At 43.7% G+C, this 15,899-nt stretch overlaps 2 protein-coding genes across 5 annotated transcripts in view; both read right to left on the reverse strand.

Moving 5' to 3' along the window:
- Window positions 1–14,005, reverse strand: part of LOC125706791 (cytochrome P450 2D3-like) — a 41,192-nt gene extending 27,187 nt beyond the window's left edge. The window contains exon 1 of the mRNA XM_048973628.1: window positions 13,990–14,005. The gene's annotated coding sequence lies outside the window, so the exon portion shown is untranslated. The remainder of the gene's footprint in view (window positions 1–13,989) is intronic.
- On the reverse strand, window positions 1,919–14,238 carry LOC125706789 (cytochrome P450 2F2-like). Of its 4 annotated transcripts, none has more exons than XM_048973620.1 (10): window positions 13,890–14,238; window positions 5,310–5,383; window positions 4,710–4,872; window positions 4,468–4,620; window positions 4,084–4,244; window positions 3,806–3,979; window positions 3,321–3,459; window positions 3,011–3,198; window positions 2,484–2,625; window positions 1,919–2,340 (listed from the first exon to the last, which is right to left on the reverse strand). In XM_048973620.1, exons 1-10 carry the CDS (start codon window positions 14,083–14,085, stop codon window positions 2,147–2,149), a joined length of 1,584 nt encoding a protein of 527 aa, XP_048829577.1. In that variant the 5' UTR covers window positions 14,086–14,238; the 3' UTR covers window positions 1,919–2,146. The 4 variants fall into 4 exon arrangements, with proteins under 4 accessions (XP_048829577.1, XP_048829578.1, XP_048829579.1 ...); XM_048973621.1 differs by lacking the exons at window positions 2,484–2,625; window positions 3,011–3,198; window positions 3,321–3,459; ... (3 more) ...; window positions 4,710–4,872; window positions 5,310–5,383 and adding exons at window positions 8,812–8,924; window positions 9,068–9,209; window positions 10,485–10,672; ... (3 more) ...; window positions 11,937–12,089; window positions 12,179–12,341 and having other exon boundaries at window positions 1,919–2,227; window positions 13,816–14,212; XM_048973622.1 differs by lacking the exon at window positions 13,890–14,238 and having other exon boundaries at window positions 5,310–5,545.
- Between the last annotated feature and the right edge of the window lie 1,661 nt (window positions 14,239–15,899).

Raw genomic sequence — 15,899 nt, forward strand, 5'->3', positions numbered from 1 at the left:
ACAATGACGGACAAGGGGAACAGGTCAGACCAGGACTTAAATACATAAAGACTAATCAAAGGAAACGGACACAGCAGGAGACGATCAGGGAAGCACACGTGGGTAATCAGGGGGCGTGGCACACACGAGGAGCGGACGAGCCGGGCATGACACATTCCATTTCTGAAACATTTGATGTGAGACGGTGTTATGGAGGGTGGTCCGGTGGGGCAGTGGTGATCCATTATCTCTCTGTGTGTGTGGAGTCTGCATGTTCTCACCTTGGCGTCATGGGGCTTCCTCTGGGTCCTCAGGATTCCCCCCACAGTCCAGTACAGGTATTTACTGATATGGACAAACATAAGTTTTTAGTTGGTATTTTAGTGGTACTAGAAGGAATTCAGACTGGAGACCAAATTAATAATGAGAAATATAAGCACTGTACACAAATGCAGCCGTTAAAAACGCACGTAAAAACACAAAAGACCTTGGCGAAAAACACTTTACGTTTTGGAAAAATAAATGACCACAAAATAACTTTAAGCTTTTTTCGCCATAAATTTGATAGTAAATTTACACTGATGGGAACCATGTGACCCAAGTACAGTGACGAATAAGCTCAGCAGTGAAATGGGAACGGTAGCCTCTGTAGCTGCTAAGATACCTGATAACTATTCATTAAGATAAACATTAACAGTTCATGCTGAGCACATATTAAGAATAACAGTATTTACTATATTAATAACAGCTAAGGCATTGAATGTTTCCAAAATCTATTCTATCAACATACCGCTTAAAGTGATTGGTAAGCAATGGAACTGCACGCGATTCTCTGTCGTGAAGGTCAATGTTTGGAACTATTCACCGTCCCCATGACCCGGAAGTTGGCCAGAAATTCTTCCGCCATTTTTTACTATGGGCCTCTGTGGGAGAGTCACCACTGTTTTTCCTACAGAAAACACTGGTAAACTAATTACATGCTCACCCCACATGCCAAATTGACATTAACATATATGCAGTAGATGTAAAGGCAGTTTATAAATACACACAGATGGTTTAATATTTTAATATTCACAATTTAATGACTCATTCGGTGTATCTGCTCATAGGAGAATTAGACAGGCGTACATGAACCTCGTGACTGTAACCCTCTCTCTCCATGGTCTGGGTCTAGCCTGAAAATCGTGAAAATGCTTGTAGCCTTAGTGCGACATACCAAAACCAGACGAGAGGGTCACATGACGGCTAGCTGCTCTGCGGTATCAGTTACATCAGCTGTGTGGAAATGGTTACCGTACTTTACGCTGAAGAAAGGAAAAATTAGTACTGCAGAATGTGATGTGCACTAGACTGCTGCTGACTTTTCTTAAGTCTCCACACAATAAAATTGATACAAACTAGATGTCCTCAGATTTGTATTCTTCCTATAGTTTGGTTAATTGCTACTTAAAAGCTAATCGGTGATCCGGCATATTTTTATACTGGAGACTTAAGCGTACTTATGTGAATCTCCACATTTGTGTGGTGGATGAGTTTGCGTGTCAGGTGCAATTGCCACTGGTAGCGTCTCTCAAGGCAGTTTGGTCCTAAGTGAGCAGCCAGACTAAATGTGATTCAGGGCCCCCCCATGATGACTGATAATACAACGGACCATGTTCCCCTGCCTGGATCCAAGAGACCGAAGCCTCGCCCTGGAGCCAGGCCTTGGGCAGGAACGTGAAGGCAAGTGCCTGGTGGCCAGGCCTCTACCCATGGGGCTGGATCATGCATAGACCGAAGGAATGACATTGGTCTGTCCTCATGTGGGCCCACCATGTGTGGGGGGAGCCTTGGGGGTCGGGTGCAATGTAGATGGGTGACAAAACTCACTTTCACAAACCACGTGGCTCTTACACGTGACATACAGTCGTGGCCAAAAGCTTTACGAATGACACAAGTATTGATTTTCACAAAGTTTACTGCTTCAAATACAACATTTAAGACAAAAGATGCTGATACGTAAGAAGATTTTGTATCGTTTTTGACTTTCTCTTGAACTGAGTATTAGTCTATTCTGGTCATTTTTCATTTCTTCTAAATATAAACACAAAGATTTGTCGAATACAACACACTAGTTTTATTGTGATGAGTGAGGCTTGGTATGTAGTCATTGGCTTCCATGACGTCTTCAACCTGTCTTGTCTCCCCTGAGCCTGACCCCCAGTTTGTAGGGTTTTGGTGACAGCGTCACACCCCACACAGGGCTGAGGTCCGGCACCCCGGCATCCTCAGGCCAAACAAACTGGTAACGGCGTAACAGAGTCACCAAAAAGAGGAACAGCTCCATGCGGGCCAGGCTTTCCCCCAGGCAAACACGAGGCCCTGTCAAAAAGTCATACATACCTCCATTAGGCCAGGAACCTGAAGCATTTCTGGGTATAAAACCATCACGGTTTTCTGGATGAACACATCACTGTTGAACTACATACTTCACCTGAATTCAGGGCATTATTAAAAATTCTTACCCACGGAGAAGGGCATGAAGGCGTCAGGCTTCACGAACTCGCCCTGCTCATTCAGGAAGTTGGCGGGATTAAAGTCGTGGGGGAACTTCCAGTGGCCCTCGTCATGCAGGACAGTGGAAAGGTTCTGAATAATGAGGGTCCCCTGCAGCAGGTCCAGAAGATGAGAGACAGGGTGAATGCAGAGGACAAGGTGTTTCGGTTAATTCTATCAAAGGCAGATGTAGATGGATGAACTTTATTAATCCCAGAGGAGGAATGAAGGTTCAAAAAGCAGTCAAAGATAATCGACAAATCAATATGGGCTATGTTTCCCACTATGGGCTATGTTTCCCACTATGGGCTATGTTTCCCAATATGGGCTATGTTTCCAAAAAGCTGCTGTTAGCAACATACATAGTTGGAACCATTCAATTTCATGGATCCAGCTATGTTAGTTGCTAACGTTGTTGCTGGTGACTCTCCTAGTTGATAACAACAGTGCTGTTGGGAAATGTGCCCATGGATTGTTAATGTGCATGAAGCCTCACCTTAGGGATGTTGTAGCCCATAAGCTGGGTGTCTTTGGTAGTAGAATGAAAGACACTGAAAGGTGCCATGTTGGCCAGACGCTGAGCTTCGTGGATCGTGGCCTGTATGTAGGGCATCTTGTGTCTGTCCTCATAAGACACAGTGGTTTTTTCCCCAAGTACAGTATCAATCTCCTGCTGACAGCTTGCTGGTAAATACAAGCAGACATACAGGTGTGCGACAGGAGTGACACCAGATCTCTCTCTTATTTCTTAAATCTGTCATGACACAAATAAAGAGGTATTAGGAAATTCACATCTGCTTATTTACCCTGAACGTCTGGGTTGGTCATAAGGTAGAGCAAAGCAAACAGCATAGTGTTGGAGGTGGTGTCTGTCCCAGCGATGTAGATGTCCAGAATGTAGATTATTAATTGGTCTTCACAGAAAGGAGAGTCTTTGTCAGCTCTCTGAGAAGAGAACAAATATGCCATGGAGGATGCTAAAATTAAGTGAATCCTTGTTATCACCAGCAAGTTTGTATTTTTGAATGACTCAATTTGGAGGTGTGGATCTTTAAGCCTTGTTGCGCTAAAGTGTAAAGAATTTATTCTCTCAATGTACGAGAGTGCAATTCATTTAGAGAGAGGGACAGTGACACTAAGACGTTTTGCTTGGAGGTTGTATGACAGCGATATGGTTACAATTGAATTCTTACTGTTAGTAATGCAATCAAACCCTCTGTTGGGTGAAATTCTAAGGAACTTAAAAAAGTGATAAATTATGTGCCAACCTATAACTAACTAATCTGAGAACCTTTTCGATTTCATCCAAATAGCAGTCAACTAAATCCCGTGGCTCTCCAGGGTCACGTGTGCTTTTGTGTTGAGTGATCATGTCTGCAGCCATCTTCTTCAACACAGCAGTGTTCTGAAAAGCCTTTTGGAAAGGCAGTGGGAAGCTGCGGACCAGGGGCAGAGCATCGTAGATCTGTGGTTGAAACAGTGAAATTGAAAAGGTGATTTGTATGAAAGATTCATGTGTTGAAACAGACAAATTGGGCTATTGAGAATGAGGTAATTCTGTATGGTTACCATAGCCCATGGTCCATTGAAAATCTTGGCATTCTCTGTCAACATACGAATCATATCCTGAAGATATTTGTCGTCATGATCATATCGAATTCCAAAAATGATGGAACAGATTATGTTGGAAGCAGCTTTGTGGAATAGAGTCTGTGGGCTCATGGACCGTCCTGCCAAAGACAACAACGTGATTTACTGATTCTTCATTTTGTGCCGTTCACAGATCACGTGGCATGTTCTGTGTACATTACATGATTCACTGCTGGGCCCAAGGATGGCTTCACAGATGAACATACATTGTCACAGATCAAATGTAGTGGACAGAACAAATTTCTTTATAAGTTGAAGAGTTTATATGAATTTGCTGGTAGGCATGAAAAAGATCATACTCACCAACACTTCTGTCCAAACATGTAATAACATACGAAATCTCATCCAGGATCCTCTCTTCCATTGACTTTTTCCCCAGACCAAAGTTCCTGAGGGTCATGAGGGCAAAACGTCTGTGTTCCCTCCAGCTGGGACCATAGTCAGCCAGTATGACACCTACAAAAATGAACTAATGTTATTATCAGCAGTCACTAGAAGCGGAGTGGAGTGTCCTTTTCTGAAATTCAGCTGTCCATGCCTGTTACCTTTTCCCTCGGTGACGTGACTGACCAGGAGACCTTGGGGTCTGCCTGCGAAATCCACAGACTTGGTGACCATTGCTTCTTTCATTGCCTGCAGGCCATTGATTACCACAGCAGGCCTTCCTCCAAAATATAAAGAAAACACCTTCCCATATTGCGCTGATAGCTGGACAAAGAGTCAGACGTATATTATTTTCAGGAAACCATGTAATGGAAATTCCCCCTTGAATAACTGTACCATCTTGGTCATCTTAGACGCTCGCTTAGCAGGAGGCCTGGAAATCAAACCCACAACCTTTCAAATATGGGCACAGAGTTACACGCCTACTGCTAGAATTCCAAGCCCATCGGCGTTGGATTCCATTGACTGGAAACAAATGAAATTTGGATAAAGGAATAAAATAAACTCAAAATATTTGTGTAATTGTATACTTAAAAATGCTCATTGTATTTAAAAAAACCTCTGTAGGTCTTAAATGAAAACATGGCATATTTCTCATTTTAATACGTGATTAAACCAGTGCAACTTTATATTCTGAGCAGTTTAATTAAGTTAACATGCATATTAGTTGCACATTAGCTAAGAATGCCTCTCAACTCTACCTTCTTCAGGTCCTCGATGGGATTATCCAAGGTTAACTGCAGCAGATTCCCAAAGATTGGTATCGGCTGTGGACCTGGGGGGAAGTTTCTGGGCCTCTGAGACCTGTAGAGGAAGAAGAGCAGGAAGAATCCGATCCAAAGCAAGAGCAGCGTGCCGACCATGGTGACTGTTACCTGACTGCTCTCTGCAGCCTAATGAAAGACAGAGTCATTCTCTCCTCCCACTGCCCTTTGTACCATGAGTGAAAGGTTGCTGTGCATACATGCCAGACCAGGCAAGCACATATTATTGCAAATGGAAGGTTGTTTTATCCAACAAAAGGACAATTGACTGTGTAACAGTGGGTATGAGAATCTCCAAATCTGAGGCCAAGGTCCTCTTTTGGAAATCAGTAGATTGTTCATCGCATAATCTGCCCTTAGTGAGCGAGTCTATGTACCCTGGGTCTTTTTCATGGGTGATAGAGAGAAGAAACATGAGACTGGCAGGAAGATCAGCAACTGAAGGTTTGCAAGCACTTAGCAGGTTCAGGGTCAGTGAAGCAGGTGATCCGTGGTGAGATGAGACTCATGGTCTATCAGTGATTCCACGTCTCTATCCTCACCAATGTCTACGAGATCTGGGAAATGACCAGAACAAATGTCATCAGTACAAGCAGCTAAAATGAGACTTATGTGCAGTGTGAGGTAAGACATTCAGAGGGACCTTGAAATACATCTGCCACTCCTTCAGATTCTGAAGAGTTTGCTGGGGAGGTTCAGGTGTCTATTACAGATGCCAACCGGTTGGCTTCCAAGGGAGCTGTTCCAAGGGAGCTGTTCCAAGGGAGCTGTTCCATGGGAGCTGTTCCATGGGAGCTGTTCCAAGGGAGCTGTTCCATGGGAGCTGTTCCAAGGGAGCTGTTCCATGGGAGCTGTTCCAAGGGAGCTGTTCCAAGGGAGCTGTACCAAGGGAGCTGTTCCAAGGGAGCTGTTCCATGGGAGCTGTTCCAAGGGAGCTGTTCCATGGGAGCTGTTCCAAGGGAGCTGTTCCATGGGAGCTGTTCCAAGGGAGCTGTTCCAAGGGAGCTGTACCAAGGGAGCTGTTCCAAGGGAGCTGTTCCAAGGGAGACCCAGGACACGCCACAGGAATTGTATCTCCTTGCTGTTTTATGAATGTCACAAGCAGTTATGGAGATGATGAAAATAATAGCAGCTTTTGCAAAAAAAATATTTCCAAAGGTCGTTTTTTAATTTTTAGATTGAATTGACCGCTTTAGAAATGACAACACTGCAGTGATTCTTTTTACCACTAGGGGGAAACACTCCCAATCAGTTCCTTTTATAATGCATGCCATATTTATCCGTAAATCTTAATATAAATACTAATTATGTTATCTTGTCATAATCAGATAAAATAATTATATGTAAGTGAAGATGAATATAGACATTCCATTTCTGAAACATTTGATGTGAGACGGTGTTATGGAGGGTGGTCCGGTGGGGCAGTGGTGATCCATTATCTCTCTGTGTGTGTGGAGTCTGCATGTTCTCACCTTGGCGTCATGGGGCTTCCTCTGGGTCCTCAGGATTCCCCCCACAGTCCAGTACAGGTATTTACTGATATGGACAAACATAAGTTTTTAGTTGGTATTTTAGTGGTATTAGAAGGAATTCAGACTGGAGACCAAATTAATAATGAGAAATACAGTATAAGCATGGTACACAAATGCAGCCGTTAAAAAAGCACGTAAAAACACAAAAGACCTTGGCGAAAAACACTTAACGTTTTGGAAAAATGAATGACCACAAAATAACTTTAAGCTTTTTCGCCATAAATTTGATAGTAAATTTACACTGATGGGAATCATGTGACCCAAGTACAGTGACGAATAAGCTCAGCAGTGAAATGGGAACGGTAGCCTCTGTAGCTGCTAAGATACCTGATAACTATTCATTAAGATAATCATTAACAGTTCATGCTGAGCACATATTAAGAATAACAGTATTTACTATATTAATAACAGCTAAGGCATTGAATGTTTCCAAAATCTATTCTATCAACATACCGCTTAAAGTGATTGGTAAGCAATGGAACTGCACGCGATTCTCTGTCGTGAAGGTCAATGTTTGGAACTATTCATCGTCCCCATGACCCGGAAGTTGGCCAGAAATTCTTCCGCCATTTTTTACTATGGGCCTCTGTGGGAGAGTCACCACTGTTTTTCCTACAGAAAACACTGGTAAACTAATTACATGCTCACCCCACATGCCAAATTGACATTAACATATATGCAGTAGATGTAAAGGCAGTTTATAAATACACACAGATGGTTTAATATTTTAATATTCACAATTTAATGACTCATTCGGTGTATCTGCTCATAGGAGAATTAGACAGGCGTACATGAACCTCGTGACTGTAACCCTCTCTCTCCATGGTCTGGGTCTAGCCTGAAAATCGTGAAAATGCTTGTAGCCTTAGTGCGACATACCAAAACCAGACGAGAGGGTCACATGATGGCTAGCTGCTCTGCGGTATCAGTTACGTCAGCTGTGTGGAAATGGTTACCGTACTTTACACTGAAGAAAGGAAAAATTAGTACTGCAGAATGTGATGTGCACTAGACTGCTGCTGACTTTTCTTAAGTCTCCACACAATAAAATTGATACAAACTAGATGTCCTCAGATTTGTATTCTTCCTATAGTTTGGTTAATTGCTACTTAAAAGCTAATCAGTGATCCGGCATATTTTTATACTGGAGACTTATGCGTACTTATGTGAATCTCCACATTTTCGTGGTGGATGAGTTTGCGTGTCAGGTGCAATTGCCACTGGTAGCGTCTCTCAAGGCAGTTTGGTCCTAAGTGAGCAGCCAGACTAAGTGTGATTCAGGGCCCCCCCATGATGACTGATAATACAACGGACCATGTTCCCCTGCCTGGATCCGAGAGACCGGGGCCTCGCCCTGGAGCCAGGCCTTGGGCAGGAACGTGAAGGCAAGTGCCTGGTGGCCAGGCCTCTACCCATGGGCTGGATCATGCATAGACCGAAGGAATAACATTGGTCTGTCCTCATGTGGGCCCACCATGTGTGGGGGGAGCCTTGGGGGTCGGGTGCAATGTAGATGGGTGACAAAACTCACTTTCACAAACCACGTGGCTCTTACACGTGACATACAGTCGTGGCCAAAAGCTTTACGAATGACACAAGTATTTATTTTCACAAAGTTTACTGCTTCAAATACAACATTTAAGACAAAAGATGCTGATACGTAAGAATATTTTGTATCGTTTTTGACTTTCTCTTGAACTGAGTATTAGTCTATTCTGGTCATTTTTCATTTCTTCTAAATGTAAACACGATTTGTCGAATACAACACACTTGTTTTATTGTGATGAGTCAGGCTTGGTATGTAGTCATTGGCTTCCATGACGTCTTCAACCTGTCTTGTCTCCCCTGAGCCTGACCCCCAGTTTGTATGGTTTTGGTGACAGCGTCACACCCCACACAGGGCTGAGGTCCGGCACCCCGGCATCCTCAGGCCAAACAAACTGGTAACGGCGTAGCAGATTCACCAAAAGGAGGAACAGCTCCATGCGGGCCAGGTTTTCTCCCAGGCAAACACGAGGCCCTGTCAAAAAATCATACACACCTCCATTAGGCCAGGAACCTGAAGCATTTCTGGGTATAAAACCATCACGGTTTTCTGGATGAACACATCACTGTTGAACTACATACTTCACCTGAATTCAGGGCATTATTAAAAATTCTTACCCATGGAGAAGGGCATGAAGGCGTCAGGCTTCACGAACTCGCCCTGCTCATTCAGGAAGTTGGTGGGATTAAAGTCATGGGGGAATTTCCAGTGGCCCTCGTCATGCAGGACAGTGGAAAGGTTCTGAATAATGAGGGTCCCCTGCAGCAGGTCCAGAAGATGAGAGACAGGGTGAATGCAGAGGACAAGGTGTTTCGGTTAATTCTATCAGAGGCAGATGTAGATGGATGAACTTTATTAATCCCAGAGGAGGAATGAAGGTTCAAACAGCAGTCAAAGACAATCGACAAATCAATAAGGGCTATGTTTCCCAATATGGGCTATGTTTCCCAATATGGGCTATGTTTCCCAATATGGGCTATGTTTCCCAATATGGGCTATGTTTCCCAATAAGGGCTATGTTTCCCAATATGGGCTATGTTTCCCAATATGGGCTATGTTTCCCAATATGGGCTATGTTTCCCAATATGGGCTATGTTTCCCAATACGAGCTATGTTTCCCAATATGGGCTATGTTTCCCAATAAGGGCTATGTTTCCCAATATGGGCTATGTTTCCCAATACGAGCTATGTTTCCCAATACGGGCTATGTTTCCCAATAAGGGCTATGTTTCCCAATATGGGCTATGTTTCCCAATATGGGCTATGTTTCCCAATATGGGCTATGTTTCCCAATATGGGCTATGTTTCCCAATACGAGCTATGTTTCCCAATACGGGCTATGTTTCCCACTATGGGCTATGTTTCCCAATATGGGCTATGTTTCCCAATATGGGCTATGTTTCCCAATAAGGGCTATGTTTCCCAATATGGGCTATGTTTCCCAATAAGGGCTATGTTTCCCAATATGGGCTATGTTTCCCAATATGGGCTATGTTTCCCAATAAGGGCTATGTTTCCCAATATGGGCTATGTTTCCCAATACGGGCTATGTTTCCCACTATGGGCTATGTTTCCCAATATGGGCTATGTTTCCCAATATGGGCTATGTTTCCCAATAAGGGCTATGTTTCCCAATATGGGCTATGTTTCCCAATAAGGGCTATGTTTCCCAATATGGGCTATGTTTCCCAATAAGGGCTATGTTTCCCAATATGGGCTATGTTTCCCAATATGGGCTATGTTTCCCAATACGGGCTATGTTTCCCAATATGGGCTATGTTTCCCAATAAGGGCTATGTTTCCCAATACGGGCTATGTTTCCCAATATGGGGCATGTTTCCCACTATGGGCTATGTTTCCCAATATGGGCTCTGTTTCCCAATATGGGCTATGTTTCCGAATACGGGCTATGTTTCAGCACCATGGTTCCAACTATGTTAGTTGCTAACGTTGTTGCTGGTGACTCTCCTAGTTGATAACAACAGTGCTGTTGGGAAATGTGCCTATGGATTGTTAATGTGCATGGAGCCTCACCTTAGGGATGTTGTAGCCCATAAGCTGGGTGTCTTTAGTAGTAGAATGAAAGATACTGAGGGGAACCACGTTGGAGAGACGCTGAGCTTCGTGGATCGTGGCCTGTATGTAGGGCATCTTGTGTCTGTCCTCAAAAGACACAGTGGTTTTTTCCCCAAGTACAGTATCAATCTCCTGCTGACAGTTTGCTGGTAAATACAAGCAGACATACAGGTGTGCGACAGGAGTGACACCAAATCGGAAGTTTCATGACACAAATAAAAAGGTATTAGGAAATTCACATCTGCTTATTTACCCTGAACGTCTGGGTTGGTCATAAGGTAGAGCAAAGCAAACAGCATAGTGTTGGAGGTGGTGTCTGTCCCAGCAAAGTAGATGTCCAGAATGTAGATTATTAATTGGTCTTCAAAGAAAGGAGAGTCTTTGTCACCTCTCTGAGAAGAGAACAAATATGCCATGGAGAATGCTAAAATTAAGTGAATCCTTGTTATCACCAGCAAGTTTGTATTTTTGAATGACTCCTTAACTTGGAGGTGTGGATCTTTAAGCCTTGTTGTGCAAAAGTGTAAAGAACTTATTCTCTCAATGTACGAGAGTGCAATTCATTTAGAGAGAGGGACAGTGACGCTAAGACGTTTTGCTTGGAGGTTGTATTACAGCGATATGGTTACAATTGAACTCTTACTGTTAGTAATGCAATCAAACCCTCTGTTGGGTGAAATTCTAAGGAAATTAAAAAAGTGATAAATTATGTGCCAGCATATAACTAACTAATCTGAGAACCTTTTCTATTTCATCCAAATAGCAGTCAATTAAATCCCGTGGCTCTCCAGGCTCACGTGTGCTTTTGTGTTGAGTGATCATGTCTGCAGCCATCTTCTTCAACACAGCAGCGTTCTGAAAAGCCTTTTGGAAAGGCAGTGGGAAGCTGCGGACCAGGGGCAGAGTATCGTAGATCTGTGGTTGAAACAGTGAAATTGAAAAGGTCATTTGTATGAAAGATGCATATCATTTCTTGAAATTGAGACAAATTGAACTGTGGAGAATGAGGTAATTCTGTATGGTTACCATAGCCCATGGTCCATTGAAAATTTTGGCAGTCTCTGTGAACCTATGAAGCATATCCTCAAGATATTTGTCGTCATGATCATATCGAATTCCAAAAATGATGGAACAGATTATGTTGGCAGCAGCTTTGTGGAATAGAGTCTGTGGGCTCATGGACCGTCCTGCCAAAGACAACAACGTGATTTACTGATTCTTCATTTTGTGCCGTTCACAGATCACGTGGCATGTTCTGTGTACATTACATGATTCACTGCTGGGCCCAAGGATGGCTTCACAGATGAACATACATTGTCACAGATCCAATGTAGTAAACAGAACAAATTTCTTTGTAAGTTGAAGAGTTTATATGAATTTGCTGGTAGGCATGAAAAAGATCATACTCACCAACACTTCTGTCCAAACATGTAATAACATACGAAATCTCATCCAGGATCCTCTCTTCCATTGACTTTTTCCCCAGACCAAAGCTCCTGAGGGTCATGAGGGCAAAACGTTTGTGTTCCTTCCAGCTGGGACCATAGTCAGCCATTACGACCCCTTCAAAAATGAACTAATGTTATTATCAGCAGTCACTAGAAGCGGAGTGGAGTGTCCTTTTCTGAAATTCGGCTGTCCATGCCTGTTACCTTTTCCCTCTGTGACGTGACTGACCAGGAGACCTTGGGGTCTGCCTGCGAAATCCACAGACTTGGTGACCATTGCTTCTTTCATTGCCTGCAGGCCATTGATTACCACAGCAGGCCTTCCTCCAAAATATAAAGAAAACACCTTCCCATATTGCGCTGATAGCTGGACAAAGAGTCAGACGTATATTATTTTCAGGAAACCATGTAATGGAAATTCCCCCTTGAATAACTGTACCATCTTGGTCATCTTAGACGCTCCCTTAGCAGGAGGCCTGGAAATCAAACCCACCACCTTCCAAATATGGGCTTAGAGCTACACGCCTACTGCTAACTCACAGGGCAATTTAGAATCCCAAACCCATTGGCGTTGGATTCCAATGACTGGAAACCAATGAAATGAGGATAAAGGAATAAAATAAATTCAAAATATTTTTATAATTGTGTGCAAACATTTGGACACCCCTGTTATATATGCTGATTGCGTTTAAAAGAACCTCTGTAGGTCACAAATGTAAATGTGGCATATTTCTTAACATTTTAATTTTTTTATTTCAATTTTATTTTTTATAGACAGAAATTAACAGACTGGGGAAAAATACAAAGAATAACATGTGGAATGTGCAAAAAGTAACATTCTCTTTGGCAGAAATCGGTCTCCAAATATTTCTTGTAGTCAGCTTATAGTCAAAGTCAAAGTAAACTTTATTGTCATCTCTGCTATATACTGTACAGGTACATAGAGAGACTAGATGACGTGGCTCCAGTTTTTTTTCAGTGCAGAAGAGAGAAAGACATGTAACAAATAGGCACGTGGTAAACAAAGTAAATAAATATAAGGTATACAAAAAATATACTATACTTGGAGATAGAGGTAGAGGAGGTCATAATAGTTATATATGGAAAATGTGCAAATAAGTGGCAGAAGTGCAAAAATGCTTGTAGCAGAGTTTGTGTGTAAAGTGCAGATGTGCAGGAGTCAATTTGTTAGCAGTCTGGGTGTGTGTGGGGGGGGAAGTGTGTTCAGGAGTCTAATGGCTAGTGGGAAAAAGATATCCCGCAGCCTGGAAGATCGAGTCCTGATGCTGCGATAGCGTCTGCCAGATGGGAGGAGTTTTTCTTTTAGAATACATGGAAACATTCAGCTTGTCTGAACATGCATAGAAGAGGTGGCTGCTGTTCTAAATGCCTGATGGCACACAACCTTCCAAATATGGGCATAATATTTGGGAGAAATTGGTCTCCAAACATTTCTTACAGACTTTCTATTCTTGCTTGGGGAGTTTTTCTTTTAGAATACATGGAAACATGCAGCTTGCCTGAAGATGCATAGAAGAGGTGCAGAGAGCATCAGTCAATTAATGGCAACTTTACTGTGAAATAATCATGAGCCTGATGTAAATGCCTGATGGCACCAAGCCAAACCTCTGACACACAAGTAGAACAAGCATTAGATATAGGTTCTGCATACAGATTGTTTATAATGATCTGCATCTAAGCAGTGATCAGGAAATTATCCTCATTTACAGCAACAATGTTTTTAATCTTCAGTAGCTGCATAAACCAGTACAACTTTATATTCTGAGCAGTATAATTAAAAGTTAACATGCATATTAGCTAAGAATGCCTCTCAACTCTACCTTCTTCAGGTCCTCGACGGGATTATCCAAGGTTAACTGCAGCAGATTCCCAAAGACTGGTATCGGCTGTGGACCTGGGGGGAAGTTTCTGGGCCTCTGAGACCTGTAGAGGAAGAAGAGCAGGAAGAATCCGATCCAAAGCAGGAGCAGCGTGCCGACCATGGTGACTGTTACCTGACTGCTCTGCTCTCTGCAGCCTAATGAAAGACAGAGTCGTTCTCTCCTCCCACTGCTCTTTGTACCATGAGTGAAAAGTCGCTGTGCATACATGCCAGACCAGGCGAGCAAATATTATCACAAATGGAAGGTTGTTTTATTCAACAAAAGGACCATTGACTGTGTAACAATGGGTATGAGAATCTCCATATCTGAGTCCAAGGTCCTCTTTTGGAAATCAGTAGATTGTTCATCGCATAATCTGCCCTTAGTGAGTGAGTCTATGTACCCTGGGTCTTTTCAAGTCAAGTCAAGTCAAGTCACGTCATTTCATTTTAGGTTTTATTGTTATTTCAGCCATGCACACAGTATATAGAGAGATGAGATAACATTCCTCCAGGACCATGGTGCAGCACAGAGCAGGACAAAGACAGAGCAGCATCATGGTGCAGACAGGACAGCATAACAGTGCAGATTGACACGACAAGACAACATACAGTGCAAATTAACGGTGGTAACATTCTGAAAAAAGATACAGTATTTAAGTTACTGTATGGTAGCTGTTACGATGACCCAAAGAACGAGGCGAGGATCCAGGCATGCACGCAACAGGAAGGTTTAATGCGAGCACTAGGGCTAAGGTACAGAAGGGGCTGGTCGAGAAGAGTGGTCGATGTCCGGAGGCAGGGGTCCAAAGCCGAGAGGTGAGTCCTACGTGTACACTAAGGACACGACAACACGGGGAAAGGGGAACTGGAGGAGCCGGTCTCAGCAGGATCAGAGGATCAGGTGCGGGAGCGAGTCTGGGGAAAGGGAGAGGAGAAGGGAAGGTAAACACACAAGGCAAACGGAGAGGGTTCGGAATAACGGGTGGACGAAAGACAAGTAATCGCTCGGTATGGCGCATAAACATGGCTCGATACTTCGCACTAGACCGAGGGACGTGCAGGACTTAAGACAGGGCGTCAATCTGGTGGACTCCGCCTAAGTGGGCGGAGCTAACATGGAGATACTGGTGGGTGCTGCCTGTCCGGGCGTGACAGTAGCAGCGAAGGTTATTTGTGCAAAAATGCTGTGCAAAAATGCTGTGCTTTTTCATGGGTGATAGAGAGAAGAAACATGAGACTGGCAGGAAGATCAGCAACTGAAGGTTTGCAAGCACTTAGCAGGTTCAGGGTCAGTGAAGCAGGTGATCCGTGGTGAGATGAGACTCATGGTCTATCAGTGATTCCACGTTTCTATCCTCACCAATGTCTACGAGATCTGGGAAATGACCAGAACAAATGTCATCAGTACAAGCAGCTAAAATGAGACTTATGTGCAGTGTGAGGTAAGACATTCAGAGGGACCTTGAAATACATCTGCCACTCCTTCAGATTCTGAAGAGTTTGCTGGGGAGGTTCAGGTGTCTATTACAGATGCCAACCGGTTGGCTTCCAAGGGAGCTGTTCCAAGGGAGCTGTTCCAAGGGAGCTGTTCCATGGGAGCTGTTCCATGGGAGCTGTTCCAAGGGAGCTGTTCCAAGGGAGCTGTTCCATGGGAGCTGTTCCAAGGGAGCTGTTCCAAGGGAGCTGTACCGAGGGAGCTGTTCCAAGGGAGCTGTTCCATGGGAGCAGTTCCTAGGGAGCTGTTCCAAGGGAGCTGTTCCATGGGAGCAGTTCCATGGGAGCAGTTCCAAGGGAGCTGTTCCAAGAGAGCTGTTCCATGAGAGCTGTTCCATGGGAGCTATTCCATGGGAGCAGTTCCAAGGGAGCAGTTCCATGGGAGCAGTTCCAAGGGAGCTGTTCCAAGAGAGCTGTTCCATGAGAGCTGTTCCATGGGAGCTATTCCATGGGAGCTGTTCCAAGGGAGCTGTTCCATGGGAGCAGTTCCATGGGAGCAGTTCCAAGGGAGCTGTTCCAAGAGAGCTGTTCCATGAGAGCTGTTCC

Source organism: Brienomyrus brachyistius, chromosome 13, assembly GCF_023856365.1.
Source record: "Brienomyrus brachyistius isolate T26 chromosome 13, BBRACH_0.4, whole genome shotgun sequence".
Classification (NCBI taxonomy): domain Eukaryota; kingdom Metazoa; phylum Chordata; class Actinopteri; order Osteoglossiformes; family Mormyridae; genus Brienomyrus; species Brienomyrus brachyistius.